This window comes from Microtus ochrogaster, unplaced genomic scaffold, assembly GCF_000317375.1.
Source record: "Microtus ochrogaster isolate Prairie Vole_2 unplaced genomic scaffold, MicOch1.0 UNK5, whole genome shotgun sequence".
NCBI classification, from domain to species: Eukaryota; Metazoa; Chordata; class Mammalia; order Rodentia; family Cricetidae; genus Microtus; species Microtus ochrogaster.
Genome location: NW_004949103.1, coordinates 13,004,293 through 13,019,005, shown reverse-complemented (window position 1 = coordinate 13,019,005; position 14,713 = coordinate 13,004,293). Strand labels below are relative to the sequence as shown.

The following is a 14,713-nucleotide window of genomic DNA, read 5'->3' as shown; positions in this document are numbered from 1 at the left end:
CTGTCTCTTCAGAGGTTAAACCTCCAGGTATACTCACTCTTCTGTGTATGTCCTAGATATGCTTAGACCTTAGGGAATCTTTGGAAGTAAGGCTAGCCATTGAAAACAACTATAGAAGGTTGTGTCCTTTAAAGAACATTTTGGTAAGACTTTGTAGAAAGGGGAGTGGAGCTAAGGTCTGAAATATGTGTGTATGAAAAGTCACCATGATATCTATTGATTTGTACAGTTAATATAGTCACTATGCGAGAGAGAGAGAGAGAGAGAGAGAGAGAGAGAGAGAGAGAGAGAGATTATTTTGGACAGTTGAAAACCAGACATGTAAATATATGCTTCAGGAAACCTTACGATTCTTGATGTGCTCCCTAGGTTTTAATTTACGTATTAGTTAAAGCTGAGGCTTAAATATCACTTCCCATGTAAAGTTACATAACATGCCAAATTTTCCTCTCATATTATAGTGTTCTCCAAACCCAAAGCAGAATACCATGAGTACTTATGGGGGCAGGTAAAGTAATGATTAAAAGCATATGTATGGGCAAAGCTAACATTTTTTAAAGCAGATTTTCAACAACCTCCTTGCTCTAGGCTTTCTGGTGCCGGGCACTCTCTCGTAGATTTCACAGCCAGACTCCACGTGGCAGGTGTCACAGAACTTTGTTCATCACCACTAACAAAGCTACTAGCTTCCTCTTTGAAGAAAAGCTGTAACATCAAATTGGGGTAATCTTAATTACAATCTTTAATTTCATTAGATTTGTGACGTATAAGTCCTACAAATATGTTGTTTTTTTTTAAAGAAAAAGTCAGAAATAGTACTTTTGAATAATTTGGTTAGCATTGTTTTGCTGATCTGTGGCAATGGTTACTCTGAAGTATATACAGGTACCCTTATGTCATTTTCTTTTTCCACACACTTAAAAATTAGCCTTTGATACCTGAAATGGTGGCACACTCCGGTTAGTCACTGTAGTACTTGGGAGGCTGAGGCAGGAAGAGTGTCACAGTTCCGGGCCAGTCATGTCTGCATTGTGAATTTCGGGCCAGACATGGCTAGCCTACTGAGATGTCTCAATAAGTCAGCCAGTCAGTCAGTAAATAAATAAATATCATTTAAATTAATATCTGAATGATAATTTTTTCATCTTAAATTCTTGTTTATATCTAGTAGTAAAACCAGTCTCTCAGGCCAACTAAAAACAAGCAATATGTTACTTAATAAGCAATAAAGAGCTGGCATTTTAATTACTGAAAGTTAAGCCTTCGATATGTTCTGTCTTTGAGGCTCTTTGCTTTCACACATAAGCAGTCAATCAGATCCCTCACCGAAGTTTCAATTCACAACACACACAATGCTTCCCCAATTGCACTCCAGGACAGATGGGCTCTTCCTGCAGAACTTTCACTCACTCAGCACCTGAGACTCTCAGACAGGCTCAGCAGTGAAGTCAGTGGTAGCCATCACTGCGGCTCCCTCCAAGAGTAATGATCCCAGTCTGGACAACGGTAACCTTAGCAACTGTAACCTGCAATTCCTGCACAGCCAAAGTCAGATTTATTGTGGCAGGGGCAAACAGGCCAAGAGTAAAATGAAGCAGGAAACTATGGCACCTGACACCTCTAGTGGCCCACACTTTAATCAGAGCTGGCAGAAATTAATTCAAGAGGAATTTTTACACAGCTCCACTGTCATATTCTGCCTTTATGGTTGACTACAAGAATCCTAATGAGACTCTCTTGACATCCCAAAACAAGGTTAGTTGTACATAAGTATAACATTGCCTCAAACTAAGGTATATTTTGCTTAAATGAAAGAGTAAAAGGGGTATCATTTTGATTGCACTGTGTCTACTGAAACCATTCAATGTTTAGAAAACCCAAGGGAACCAAGCATTTAATTAGTCAAGTTATCTCTTAAATTAAATTTGGTTTTCCATAATTCATAATGCCTTCCCAGAGTTACCACTTGCTCATGCAAGTTGCAAACTCGGAACCCAACAGAGACTTAATTCAATACATCAGTTATTGAGACCTCACAAGGGTCAAGTCTCACACTAGATCCATGGGGATATTAAATCATTATCGTAATATATTCACAGAGAATATTGATAAGCACAATTATAAAACAAAACTTAGATTATAATTTGAAAATATAAACATGGTTTTAGTTTTCTGAATATAAAAATTTTATTTACAACAGCATATTCTTTTCTTGAAACCACCAAAGTCAATGAAGAATTCTGCTATGAAAGTAAGGAAAAATGAAATAAAGACAGCTTAGTTGCGTGTTTGTTACACTAGAGAAATTGATTTGTTACCTTAGTATAACAACAACAACAAAGCCCAAAGTTTCCTTTCTAAAGTTTCCCTTGCCTATAGTGATCTGAAAGTATTCTGGCAATTTGAGGTTTCTTAAGTGAAGGGTTGCCACATGCCCAATCAATTTAAGCAGTGAAAAAAAAAAATTATTCATCCTCAGTAATAGTTCACTAGCCAAAAAAAAAAGGTATTTGGCTTTAACATTTATAATCTCAGGAAGTTTGGTAGGCCTCAAACTCCTTGTGGAATAATTCCTAGTTTGAAACCACAAATAAAACTTCTATTCAAAAATAGTGTAATAAAGTGTGCCATGAGGATAGAAGTTGATATATTTTATTTTGTTGTTTTCACTGGGATTTGGAAGATACTAGAGAAAGATGAGTTTCTGTAAAGTGCCTTGGACACGCAAACTCCGGTGAGATGTCTGGGTAAATATAGTAATACTCAAAGAAATAAACTGGAAACGACAAAACAAACATTTTCAATCAGATGCTTATTCATGGTACCATCAGTGAAATTCCTCTCCCATGAGCCTGAATAAGCAGCTGCAAACTCAGCCGGGAAATGGAGCATCGCACACTTGCAAGCTACCTTGCAGGACAGGCTTATCTGCATTTTACATATGCTGCTCATTGGGTTCAGTCCCTAGTGGCCACCCTCTTCAAACTTCACCACAGTCTGCTGCAGTTAACTAGCTCCAGATTGCCCTGAAAAGAACTCTCCTCCATTCTTAGGTGGATCATAAAAACGCAAAACCTCAGAATGAGAGGCGCAAAAGGGAGGAAAGGGTCTCCCTGTAGAAGGCAAGGAGCCGGTGCTGTCTCTTTTAACCTCCACCCTATCACCCAGTGCTTTCCCTCTCCTTACACCTCCCATCTGTCAACAAGGGCTTGTAATTTTATTACACTGTCCTGTAGTTTACACAGAGTTGGGATTATTTTACAGAGTTCTGTTAATGGACTGGATAAATGGTAATGCTATTTAAACTAGTCTCCTGCCCCAGCCAACGCAGCTGTGAGTGTACTACTATTTCTGAGCAAACATCTTGACCTGAACATGCAGTGCTCTTTTGGCCCTTCCAAAGAGAAATTGGAGCAGACAGCAAAGGGAAAGTGTGTTTGGCCGCTAGCAGCAATCAACCGTGTCAAATCATAATTCATATACAGTGTACCCCCTTTTGCTTTTATATCACATTTATAGTCTGCAGAAATGCACGTGTGACCGGCATCTCATTTTCAGCCAAAAGTCAAATGATGACTATTCATTACAAAAATCTATATAATAATGTCCAATGTATCAAGATAGTTTTCCTATAAACTAACAATGCTAAAAACAAATACCAGCTTATAAACTATATTTTAAACTGGTTATCTTTCTTGGCTAGGAATATATAGTGAAAATATGTCAAATAAAATACGCAATAAGTAAAAATAAAGAAGTAGATATTAATTAGCATAATTTATGAAGAAAAATAAATTCTACGAGAGCTTTTGGCTGGTACTATATATATGCATGGCTCTACTATGTCATTCAGCCAGGCAACAATGGATGTTTTTAAAGATACACATCGAGCCACTAGACAAATATTTTCTTTATGCTAATACTCCTTCCCTGTTATTTGTCAGAATTCTTATGTCCCTTCAAGTACAATGATTCATTCTGACAGAGCATTCCAGAGGCTACTTTTGAATGTGAATTTAAACTCATTTTTCCATCTACTACAATATTTATTTCAGGTGAGCAACTAAGCACCTGTATCATGTGATGTGAAAAAACAATGAACCTACATCCTTGGCCTTCGCGTGTATATGAGCCCAGAGTTGGAGTCAGATCTTTTTCTTTCTGCTTCCTAAAGACCCTTAATGTTGGCTGTTCTGTTTTGCTGGTAGTATCATTTAAAAACTTTAATTCATAACTTTTCCTCTCAAGAGAAATCAAACAATTAACAGTTCACCCACATCTATCTCATTATTGTGATGCATAGGATCCTCAGCTAAAAGCAAAAATACTGCTGATGTGAATGTACAGGCAATACTCACACTCCTACAACTATGGTTCGCCATTAGAGACTGAAGCAAGAGAATTGGTGTGGATCAAAACTACTGAATGCTACATAATATGTTCTAGGGTGTCATGGTTTACAGGATGGAAGGAAAATGAGAGAGAAAGGAGAGTCCGTAAGGAAAGACCGGATGGGAGGAAGGAAGGAGGGAGGAAGGTAAAAGAGACGAAAGTAAACCTCTATACTTCTACTTAAAGAAAATGTCCGTCATCACATAGAGATACTGTCATTATTAATCATGATGTCATGCTAGGTTTATGAATAGTACAATATTTATATGTGTATTATAAGTATAGGTACGAATGATAAACATATTTAGCTTCTATATTTTCAGGGGAAAATGATTCGTGCCAGACAGGCACAGAAACATCCCAAGACCATTTTCTAGCTGCCCCTCCCCCTTTTGGAACATGACTTCAATTAATCAGGAAACTCTGTCACAGTCTTGTGGGGTCTGTTCCTCCGGTTCACTTCTCAGAGCTTCCATACGTCCCATCATAATGAACTTTCAGAAAAGTATAAAATCTTAAAATTGAAGGAGAAACTTCTTTGCTCCACTACATGATATTGTCAAAGAGGTCTAACTGCTAAACAGTATAATTTGCTGCTGGGGACTTCTCCAGTGCAGTAAGTCATGAAACAACTCCTTGGGAAATCACTCCCAGCACTTCTCAAGAAGACACGAAACCCTCCTGTTTCTCGGAGAAAATGAGAGGCTACTTCTTATGTTTTTCATAGTACAACTGGTCAAAGACAACAGCCATTCCATTTAAGTTCATTTCTGCAGTATATAAGGAAAAAAATAACAACCAAAAAGTGCACTCCAAAGACACTGCGTGCTGCTTTTGTATGCATACTGCTGACAAAGTCACAGTCCTGCAGGGTCATGGGATGTAAGTTTCAAAATCCTTACAAGTTTCTTCATTACCCGCAACAATTAAAACATAAAGAGTGGTATTATTTAAAAAAACAAACCTGGCCATTATGCCACTAACTGCAACTATTTAAATATGTTTCAATTGCTATATATGTATGCATGCATGCACAATTTTATGGAAGGCTACATCCTACTTCCTGGAATAAGTAGCCCTTCGAGATCATTTCTTAAGAGAAGTTTCTTTGATTTTTAAAACTTCACTGACATAGTGCCAGTTAAATAGCAGAGCTCACCAACAGGAGAATTACAGACTGTGGTTTTGACTCTCCTAAAGGAAGTGATGTCAGGAAAGAGAAGGTGTGTGTGTTCAGCTTGGGGGGGTGGTCAGCTGGAAAATATCTTTGTATTGTGAAAAGAGGTATCAGGAAAACTGACCTCACAGACATCCTGTTTTCAGTGGGGAAGAGTATGAGAGCCCCCCCCCCCAACACACATGCACACACATGCACTGCTGGAATTGATAACAACAATTTTGAACCTGTAGGCTACAAAGCTTTGGCTACAAAATCGAATTCGGAAAACAGCACTGTGTTCACTTTCTCTACAAACATTTCCATATGGGACTTCCCCAACATCCAGGTGGGGCCAGTCCAGACAACTTACTTACTCATATCCCAGCCATCATGTCACAGCATACATGAACACCGATAGTCATTGGTTTTTATCTTTTTCAACATTTGGAGTGTATCTGCCATCTGTGCAAAACCATGCACACAGCAGAACAGTCTAATTTTCAAAGCTTTCAGAAACGTGTTTTCACTATTACGCATTAGGTCAGTGATCAAGCATTCCTGGGAGGAAAAACTGATCCCATCTAATACTCACAATGTGCTTTTTGAAAAGAACAACTTCCCCAACAGCCTATGAGATAATCTGATACGAAAGCCTTGCCTTCCAGTAGTTCACATTGCAGAATTAGTAATTCTGCCTAAAGAAACTCTTATGAGAGAATTTACATCTTTAAATGCTTTAGGATAGATAATATGCACAAACTAATAAACGCAGCTCCTCGAGTACCAAAACAATTCCCAAAAAAGCTAACAAAAAGAACCCAACTTTACAGGGAACACCGTCTAAATGAAAGACCAGTAGTAATATTCCTCTTAAAAATTTGGTTTCTATTGAGCACAAGGCAAACCCCTCTATCACCACATAATCAAAACCAAAAACTGCAATAACAAACAATTAAGCCACAAAATGCTACATAAACAAAGCCACTGGAACCACCAAAGATCTTCCATTTCCTTCAAAAAGCAAAAGGGCAAACTTTCAATCTAGGAATCTATTAACACATGGATTCCAGGAAAGCACAAGAAAACACCCACAAATCTATTAATAAAACACAAGGTCAACCAAAAGCAACAGGGAACACTTGTGTCTACTTACAGCCGGTAGAGCTTCGCAGTCCCAAGAAATAGCAGCTCAGGAAACAACTGAAGGTTATTTCTGTTTAAACGCCTTTGGAGAAAACAAAGAAAAACAGAGCTTATGTTACACAGAAAATACGTAACGACGAGGCTGTGCTTTGGTAGCGTCGTGCCTCCTCCTGCATTTCTAGAAATAACGGAATGACATTCCAGAGAATCCAAGCATCATACACCAAAAGTTAGTTACACCTTTTATTACATGGCACTTTACACAGTTTCCCGTGTGCTTAGTCAGATGGTTACTGGGACCTAAATTCTCAACTCACCCTCCCTGCAACATAAGGCACACATGACTAAATGGGACTTCCTAACCCAGACACAACTTCAATAGAGGATATGCATATTAATACAGTAAGCTATGTTAAACAAATTCAGATTCTCAGAAGGTCAAGATTTTCAGCCAAGGCACAGTAGACAGAAATTTCAATTTTATCACTATTTATTTAACTGGGGATAGAGCCTAAGACAGTGTCTATAAGACTTTCTCTTCATACGTGAAGTCAGAATTTAAAAAAAAAAAACAAAACAGAGATGGCTCAGTGGTTAAGAGCACTGACTGCTCTTCCATAGGTCCTGAGTTCAATTCCCAGCAACCACATGGTGTCTCACAACCACCTGGTAATGAGATCTGGTGCCCTCTTCTGGCGTGTGTGCACACATGAAGGCAGAATGTTGTATACATAATAAATATATAAATAAATCTTATTTAAAAAAGCAAAACAAAACAAAGCTGATCTACTTTCTGTGTGAGTGCGCTAAATGACTGCACCACTGATGCAAAGCTAGGGACTTTGCAGAGATGGCTCAGAGGTGAAGAGTGCTGTCTGGTCATTCCAGAGGTCCCGAGTTCAATTCCAGCCACAACAACATTGTGGCTCACAACCATCTGTAATGAGATCTGGAGCCTTCTTCTGCAGAATACTGCATATATAACAAATCTTTAAAGAAAAAAAAAAGCTCTAAACCTCAATCCACAGCTCTTGACCGATCACTGAGTTGATTTTCTTTCTGTGTGAGTAAGTAGCGTATCAAATCTGATTTACTTTCTGTGTGAGTGCACTAAACAATTGTGTTGCTTTTATTTTAGGGGTGTTTTAGATGCTTTGAGGGGGAATCTAATTGCAAGATTGTTTTAGATGTTTCAGATGCCTCTAATAGGAATCTAATTACAACTCTACCAAGACCCAATCTATTGTTAAGCTCAATGGGAGTGTGCACACCTACTAGAGAAAGTAAAGTAAGCAATAGCTATCATTGGTAAACTAACAATCCAACCATACCAGTTGTATGTAAATACTTTAATCAACTGAGTAACAACTGCCTACTGTTCTGCTTCTCCCAAATCTAAATATGCTGATGGGAAGCTAGTGCAAGCTATCTATACAAATAACGTGCAAGTTGATTGACCTCCAAGACCAATGGCACCCTGAGAAATGTGGAAACTAGTCTTTAGGACAGAGGTTAAAGATGTCCTGACTTTTCTTTTAAAGGTTTATTAGGTGTAATTAACAGGCTGCTTACTTAGTCTCCACCAGGCAGCAATGAGACCAGTGATTGTATTTTCTAAGAAAGTAGATATAATCCAAACCCTAATCAGATAATAAGGGATTCTTTTGTCAAAGTCACCTTAAAGCAAAAAGAACTGCTTGAAGAAACTCTCCATTTGCAATTTGAAGATTCCAAGAAGAAGCTTTATGTATTTTCCTTTGCCTGAAAATGGCAGCCTAAAAGCATGGTCTGCATTTAAGGGAGTTGCAGGACAGGTGAGCAGAAAAATGAGGGTGGTCAGTGCTGTGGTCTCTGAACATGCTTAGAAGCTGCTCACCTACAGAGCCGTGCTCAGCATGTCATAAAATACGTACCAATAACAATGTGCTCCAAGGTCCAAAGAGGAGAAATAGTGTTGAAAGGGTGGATTTACCACCATCAGTGCACTGATTTTTATGAATGAACCACATAATAAAGTAAAACAAAACCTTTTTATTCTATTTTTTTTCTTGGGCATGATGCTGAGGGGATACTACTTTCACTATCCATCATGTTTCCACTTTAAACAAAATAGCTTCATTGTGACTTTGTGATGATAGCATCTGAGAAAGAGAGAAAACCAAAAAAAAAAAAAAAAAAAAAAAAAAAACAACAAAAAACAAAAAAAAAAAAAAAAAACCAAAAAAAAAACCCAACTCATTCACAAACACCGAAAATTCATTCACATTTGGTAAGAGTGACGACAATTTATCCAGCAGTTCTTTGGGAGATGTATGCAGAGAATGCCTACCTAACCCGATTTCTAAAATGATAGACATGAAGTTGTTTCTTAATCATATTCCAAACACTGGCTTAATAGTCCAGTGATTCTTCAGCCCAAATAGGCATGCTACTTCTGCGAGGCAGCTTTCCATAGAGAGCTTGCCCTTCCCACCAAACAGTGCTTTCTAACTTCTATGTGAAACCCCAGCTATCCTCTGTGCCTCCCTTGGCTGTGTCCCCAGAGCGTTTGATAAGACCCCTTTGCACTGTATAATATTGACTCATGCGCTGGTCTCTTTCCCACTAGGCTGCGAGCTCCTCAAATGTGAAGACCCGCTCTTTGTTCTCCTTCTTCTTCCTCTGGCACTTACTAGGTTAGAGCTGCATTAAAAAATACAAAGCAATCTCCTGCTCTCATTCAGCACTCCCCAATCTTCCCTGGCATGTGGTACGTTCGTATTGTGTTGAATGAGGACTGACTGCTCTCTTTGCATTTTGATACAGTTCAGTGAGGACCCAGTATATTCACTTGATATTAGGACCACTTTGCTTTGGCATGCTCCCTGAGCCACCAGCCACCACCCAGCTAACTGAATCCCTGTCATCCAACATGCTTGCATGTACCCTCAATATGGCCCCCCTTCTTCACTCCCCACTCACTTTGTGAGCAACAGCTAAGAGCAAAAAGGAATTTAGTGCATGTAAATAAACCCCAGCACATAAGTGACTGACAGCTTGTTCTAAACCTCTTAATACATTGGTAATACATTAGCAAAACGTCATAGATTATGAGAAAGTAGATACTGAAGTCCTGGTACTGGTAGTGTCTTTCTCTTTATGGTTGTAACCATTTTCACATTCCCAGCGTTTCTTAACTGACACCACAAACTTTATCTGATGCGTTTTAGACTATGTGGATCACTTCATACTTGTCCCAGCATCCTCACAGTAAGTAACACTCCACGTGTTTTGGTAAGAAATCTCCAGCTCACAAGCAGAACTAGCATGTGTCTTCTGGTGGTGTGATCCCACACATCGGGCATCACCATGACTGTCTGTTCCTCACCAATATTTCAAAATAATGTAATGCTGAAAGTCTCCTTGAGAAAACCAGTGCTATCTGGTCCATTTCTGAAACACCTTTGAGCTACTCAGATGAAAATATGACACTCAATTTAATATTTAAAAGACATTATCTACGAGAGATTGGCAAGATGGCTCAGTGGGTGAGGAGCTTGCCACCCAAAATTATAAGCCTGGCAAACTGAGTTTGATTCCTGGAACAAGTATAAAAGGAGAAAGAGGGGTTGGAGAGGTGGCCCAATGGCTATGAGTACTGGTCTTTCAAAGGACCCAGATTCAACTCTCAAAACACATGGTAGCTCACAACTGTCTGTAACTCCGGGTCTAAGGGTTCCAACACCGTCACATGGACATACATGCAGCTAAAACACCAACCCACATAAAATAAACATAAATAAATCATTTTCGAAAGAAAAACTGTGGAAGGAAAGAAACGACACTACAAAGTTCTTCTGTAGCTTCCACATACACACCTTAGCACGCAGCTCTCCTTGTGTAGTCCGGCACACACGTGAGCACACACACGTACACACATACTAATAATACTAACTATTTTTTCTGAATTTAATTATTTCTTCATGACAGGGATTGTGTCTAAACTAATCGTGATGCATTTTATTTTGAATATGAGGCAAGACAATATCACAAAAATAGCAGGCATACTAAAGGAAGAGGGATATATTTGGCTCTAGTTCTTTTCCATCATGAACATGGAGATGTATACATAATAAGGTTAAATGGATGGAAACTTTTTCAATAAAAAGTCACCAGAGTCCTTCAAATTCAATGAATTATTTAAAAGAAAAAATTCTTGTGAATATCAGAAATTAAATCCCTAAAGGGCATATTTTTAAATCTGCAGTTACTTTAGAGACTATTAAGATACAAAACAATCACAAAACAGAGCTGGAGAACCAGCAATCCTGCTTCTAATACGACAAAGAAAAACATCATAGTGACTTAAGGAGAGGAGTGTCACAATGTGACCTCGAATGCAAATGAGCTGACATTTAAAGTGATGGTCCCAGGACAGGACAACAGGAAGGGGTGTGGCATAGGATTATTGATGAGAGACCACACAAGGTACTCCGTAAAAAGACGCAGTCATGCCCAAGGACAGATGACAGAGCATAGTCACACCAGTTCTGTGTCATCACCCTGGGATACAGTCTGCCCACGAGATCCGACAACCATTTGGGGAGTCTCTGGATCGTGACTCATGCTTTCAGGAAGATATGTGTGGTGTGTTTCTCTGAGATAGCTTTTCTATAACCCAAGATAATTAAAGATGCTGTTTCTGAGTATGACTTTCAGATGGATAAATGATCTCAGGGCTATCAAAACACTGCAAGCCTCTGACTACCTGGATCAGACGCTTTTTCTTAAATTATTATCTTCCATTTGCTCTGGTGATTTATCCTTTCACGGACACGATAGGATCTTACTTTTCTTAACTTTCATATTAGTTCAATGAATACTTTACCTCAAAATAACCTTCCATCTAATTCAAAAGGCAAACTTAAAAGAGTTTACCAAAGCCAATGAAAGAAACTGTGTGCTTCATATCCACAAATCAAGGCAAACATACTTCAGTATCATGCCTTATTCAGTAAAGATTGCCCTAAAAAGTCCCATTGCTCTCCTACTCCTCATACATAAATGATCAAACTCTCCTTTTTGACTCTTCAGATGAAATTTCTACTTGCCCATTTAAAGTATTGTTTCTTGACATTTGTAAAGCAAATGATTTTATCTTACATAATACCAAAGTTTACATTTTGGGCAGTTGTATCATCTAGCTTGTTTTAAATGGTTGAAAGTTTTTTTTCTTTCCAGCAGCACTCGCAATGATCATCTCATCCTCTGTGCCCTATATTAGGGAAGCCAACCCTTGTTAACAAAAACGCTGTTTCCTGCTGACATCCTTCACTTAATGTTACTCTACATATTAAGAGAGAATATAAAAAAACTCTTTAAAAATCCCGAGAAAAATACTCATTTTCTTCATACCATCTGATCCCATGAAGAAACTCAAAGTGAAAGTAACAAATACAGATGGATAAACATAGTATATTCATACTTTAAGATATAAAATACCTTTAAATTCAACTTCAAAAATTCAAAATTCAAAAAGAAGTTGTGGTAAAATCTGTAACTGCAGTTTTTTAAATGCAGTGTACCATGTGTTCTGAGAAACTGAGTACATTACCTCACTGATCCCTGCACTGTTAGTGTGAGACGGATCTTCATAACTATCTCTATTTGAAACTATCCCTACTGATAACACAAGCAACAATACGATAAATGAGTGCCTTGCATTGGTGAGCTAGCAGATGATATTACAAGGCACCACAGAGCAGGACTTGTTAGATAGTCCGCATGAATACCATTATCAGCGCAGTCTAACAGAATGTGGCATTGCTTTTGCACTAAAGCAGTCTCCCTGATTCCCAGGAAGGATGGACGCTGTAAAGAGGACAGGCAACAGCTTGTGCAGAAGGCCTCTTAAAAGGATACTTAGCACCCACAACTTGAAGTCAGCCTTTTTGTCCCCAAGATTTCATTTATTACTAATGTCCTCTGCCGTTCGGCAGATGTAACTTGTTTTTGAAAACAGGACAATACATGTAAAGTCCATTAAGAAAAAAAAATAAACCTCCCCTTGTATGCAAGCTTGTGAAATGCACTCTGGAAGGCATAATTCAAGCGGAAAGGTATCCAAAAGCATTGAAAGACAGAACTAAATGTAAAATATTTGACATTCGCTGTTTCCACAAATACACTGAAACAGTGCAAACTCAACCCCTCATTTCAGGGGAAGCATAAAGGAAACAGCATCCAGCAAACAATGTCACAAAGGATGAGCCCAAAACAGATGTGGGAAAAATAAACACCCTCTGCTGCCTTGGAATTTATAAAATAGTCGGCAGTGGCAAAGGGGTCTTCTCGGCACCCTTTGACTTCAGCGCCCATAAAAACACACTGCAGTGAATGTTCCACTATACTTGCAGGAGCACCCTCTCATGAAAGCTTCCTAAAACCACAGTCAGTAACAGAATTTTTAAAAGTCCATATGCTGCTTGGACATGCATCAGAATTGAGGCATTTAACAGCTATCAATAGCTTAGCAAAGTTTTACTTTATGTGGTATGCATACTCTGTATCTGATATATTTAAAGAAAATGTCTACCAAGTTAACAACAGGGATTCTAAACCAATGTGTAAGATGCCAGAAAAGAGTGTCCTGAGATAAACTTGGATTCTTTGCCACAGAGATTAGCATTGTGAGATGTTTTTTACAATAAGAAGCATGAATGTTTTCGGTTGCATATATGCTTTCAGGATTAGTGGGAAGAGGGTATCCTCTACAGCCTGGACAAACAGAGGGTAAACAGTGCTATCTTTCAGACCTGTTATAGAACATTTTCTCCACTTGAACTCATGTGTTACAACTACAACCCAACCTTTGTGTGTGCCACAGCTCCCAGCGTCATATTGAGACTTCTTTATGAATGGTATGTTCATGTCAAAAGGAAGAATTCAGTACCATCTTACAGGAGAACATATCTTTTAAGTATTGGTTCATGAAATACAGTGTTTGCTCAAAGAGGGCCTTTATCCTAAAGAGATCTAAATGTCAATGTTAAAAAGTGATGAGTTCTACGATTATGAATCTAGTAAAATTTTCAAATATCTAAGTTATCATACTTATTTCCCGGGAACCCTCACATGGCTACTTCGCAATACTGTAGAATTATATTTTTTTCAAGCAAACTATTCAGTGGCAAAGCCACTAGGACTAAAAGTGACCTCTAACTATGAAGAGAATAAAAGCAGACTAGTTGAATAAAGTTTTGTATGAAAGACAGACAGTTGCAGTATTGATGCAAGAGGGGACTTATTAACTAATTTGAAGAGGAATAAGTTTTTAAAGAGTAAGTCGTGTAATCAAGCTTGCACAGGAGAAATGAAATTCAGACTCTGTGGGAGTCTCTCTTGTCTAATGTTTCCGAGTTTAGAATGGAGTTGAACTGAACACAACTGACTGTTTTTCACTCTTGATCCAGCAGAGGATATTAAAGGGTACCTAAATCTTGTAGTGGCTAGATAATTCAATCAACCCCATTCTCCTCTGTTATTCTGTCTCTCTGTCCTGCCCCCATCAGCAAAGTCTAAAACAGCATCATATAGCCAGCACTCGGAAACTATCTAGCCATCCACGGTGCTTTCCTATTCCTGTAATTACTGTAAAGAGTATGTGGTATTTGTGTTGTCCATACAGAGCCATGAGTTTGTTTTCCTGGATGTTGCTGCTCCAGAACCGTAAGTTAGACAAACATGTATTTCCTTTTGGCAATGTTGGTATATCAAATATGCCACTCACGTTGTGAGGGAATTTTCAAAATGAGAGGAATTGATTTTACCAGTAGAATGCTGAAGACCCAACTGACAGCCATAAAAAGCAAACGAGCAGAACAAAATGAATATAGCATGACCATATCTGTGGATAGAGAGCCAGTGAGCAGCATAGGTTTCAGCAGCTTCTGGAATTTCTGTGTTGGAAAAGGAAAGAAAGGGGGGCTAGTGAAAGAGGGAGAGGGAGAGAGAAAGAGACATAGGGAGGGTAGGAGGGAG

At 38.6% G+C, this 14,713-nt stretch overlaps 1 protein-coding gene across 7 annotated transcripts in view; it reads right to left on the bottom strand.

Annotated features, from left to right (window-relative positions):
• Positions 1–14,713, bottom strand: part of Slit2 (slit guidance ligand 2) — a 346,807-nt gene that overhangs the window by 322,524 nt on the left and 9,570 nt on the right. For all 7 annotated transcript variants that reach the window (XM_026788661.1, XM_026788664.1, XM_026788663.1 and 4 more), the window contains exon 4: positions 6,705–6,776. In XM_026788661.1, coding sequence (XP_026644462.1) covers positions 6,705–6,776 — 72 coding nt within the window. The remainder of the gene's footprint in view (positions 1–6,704; positions 6,777–14,713) is intronic.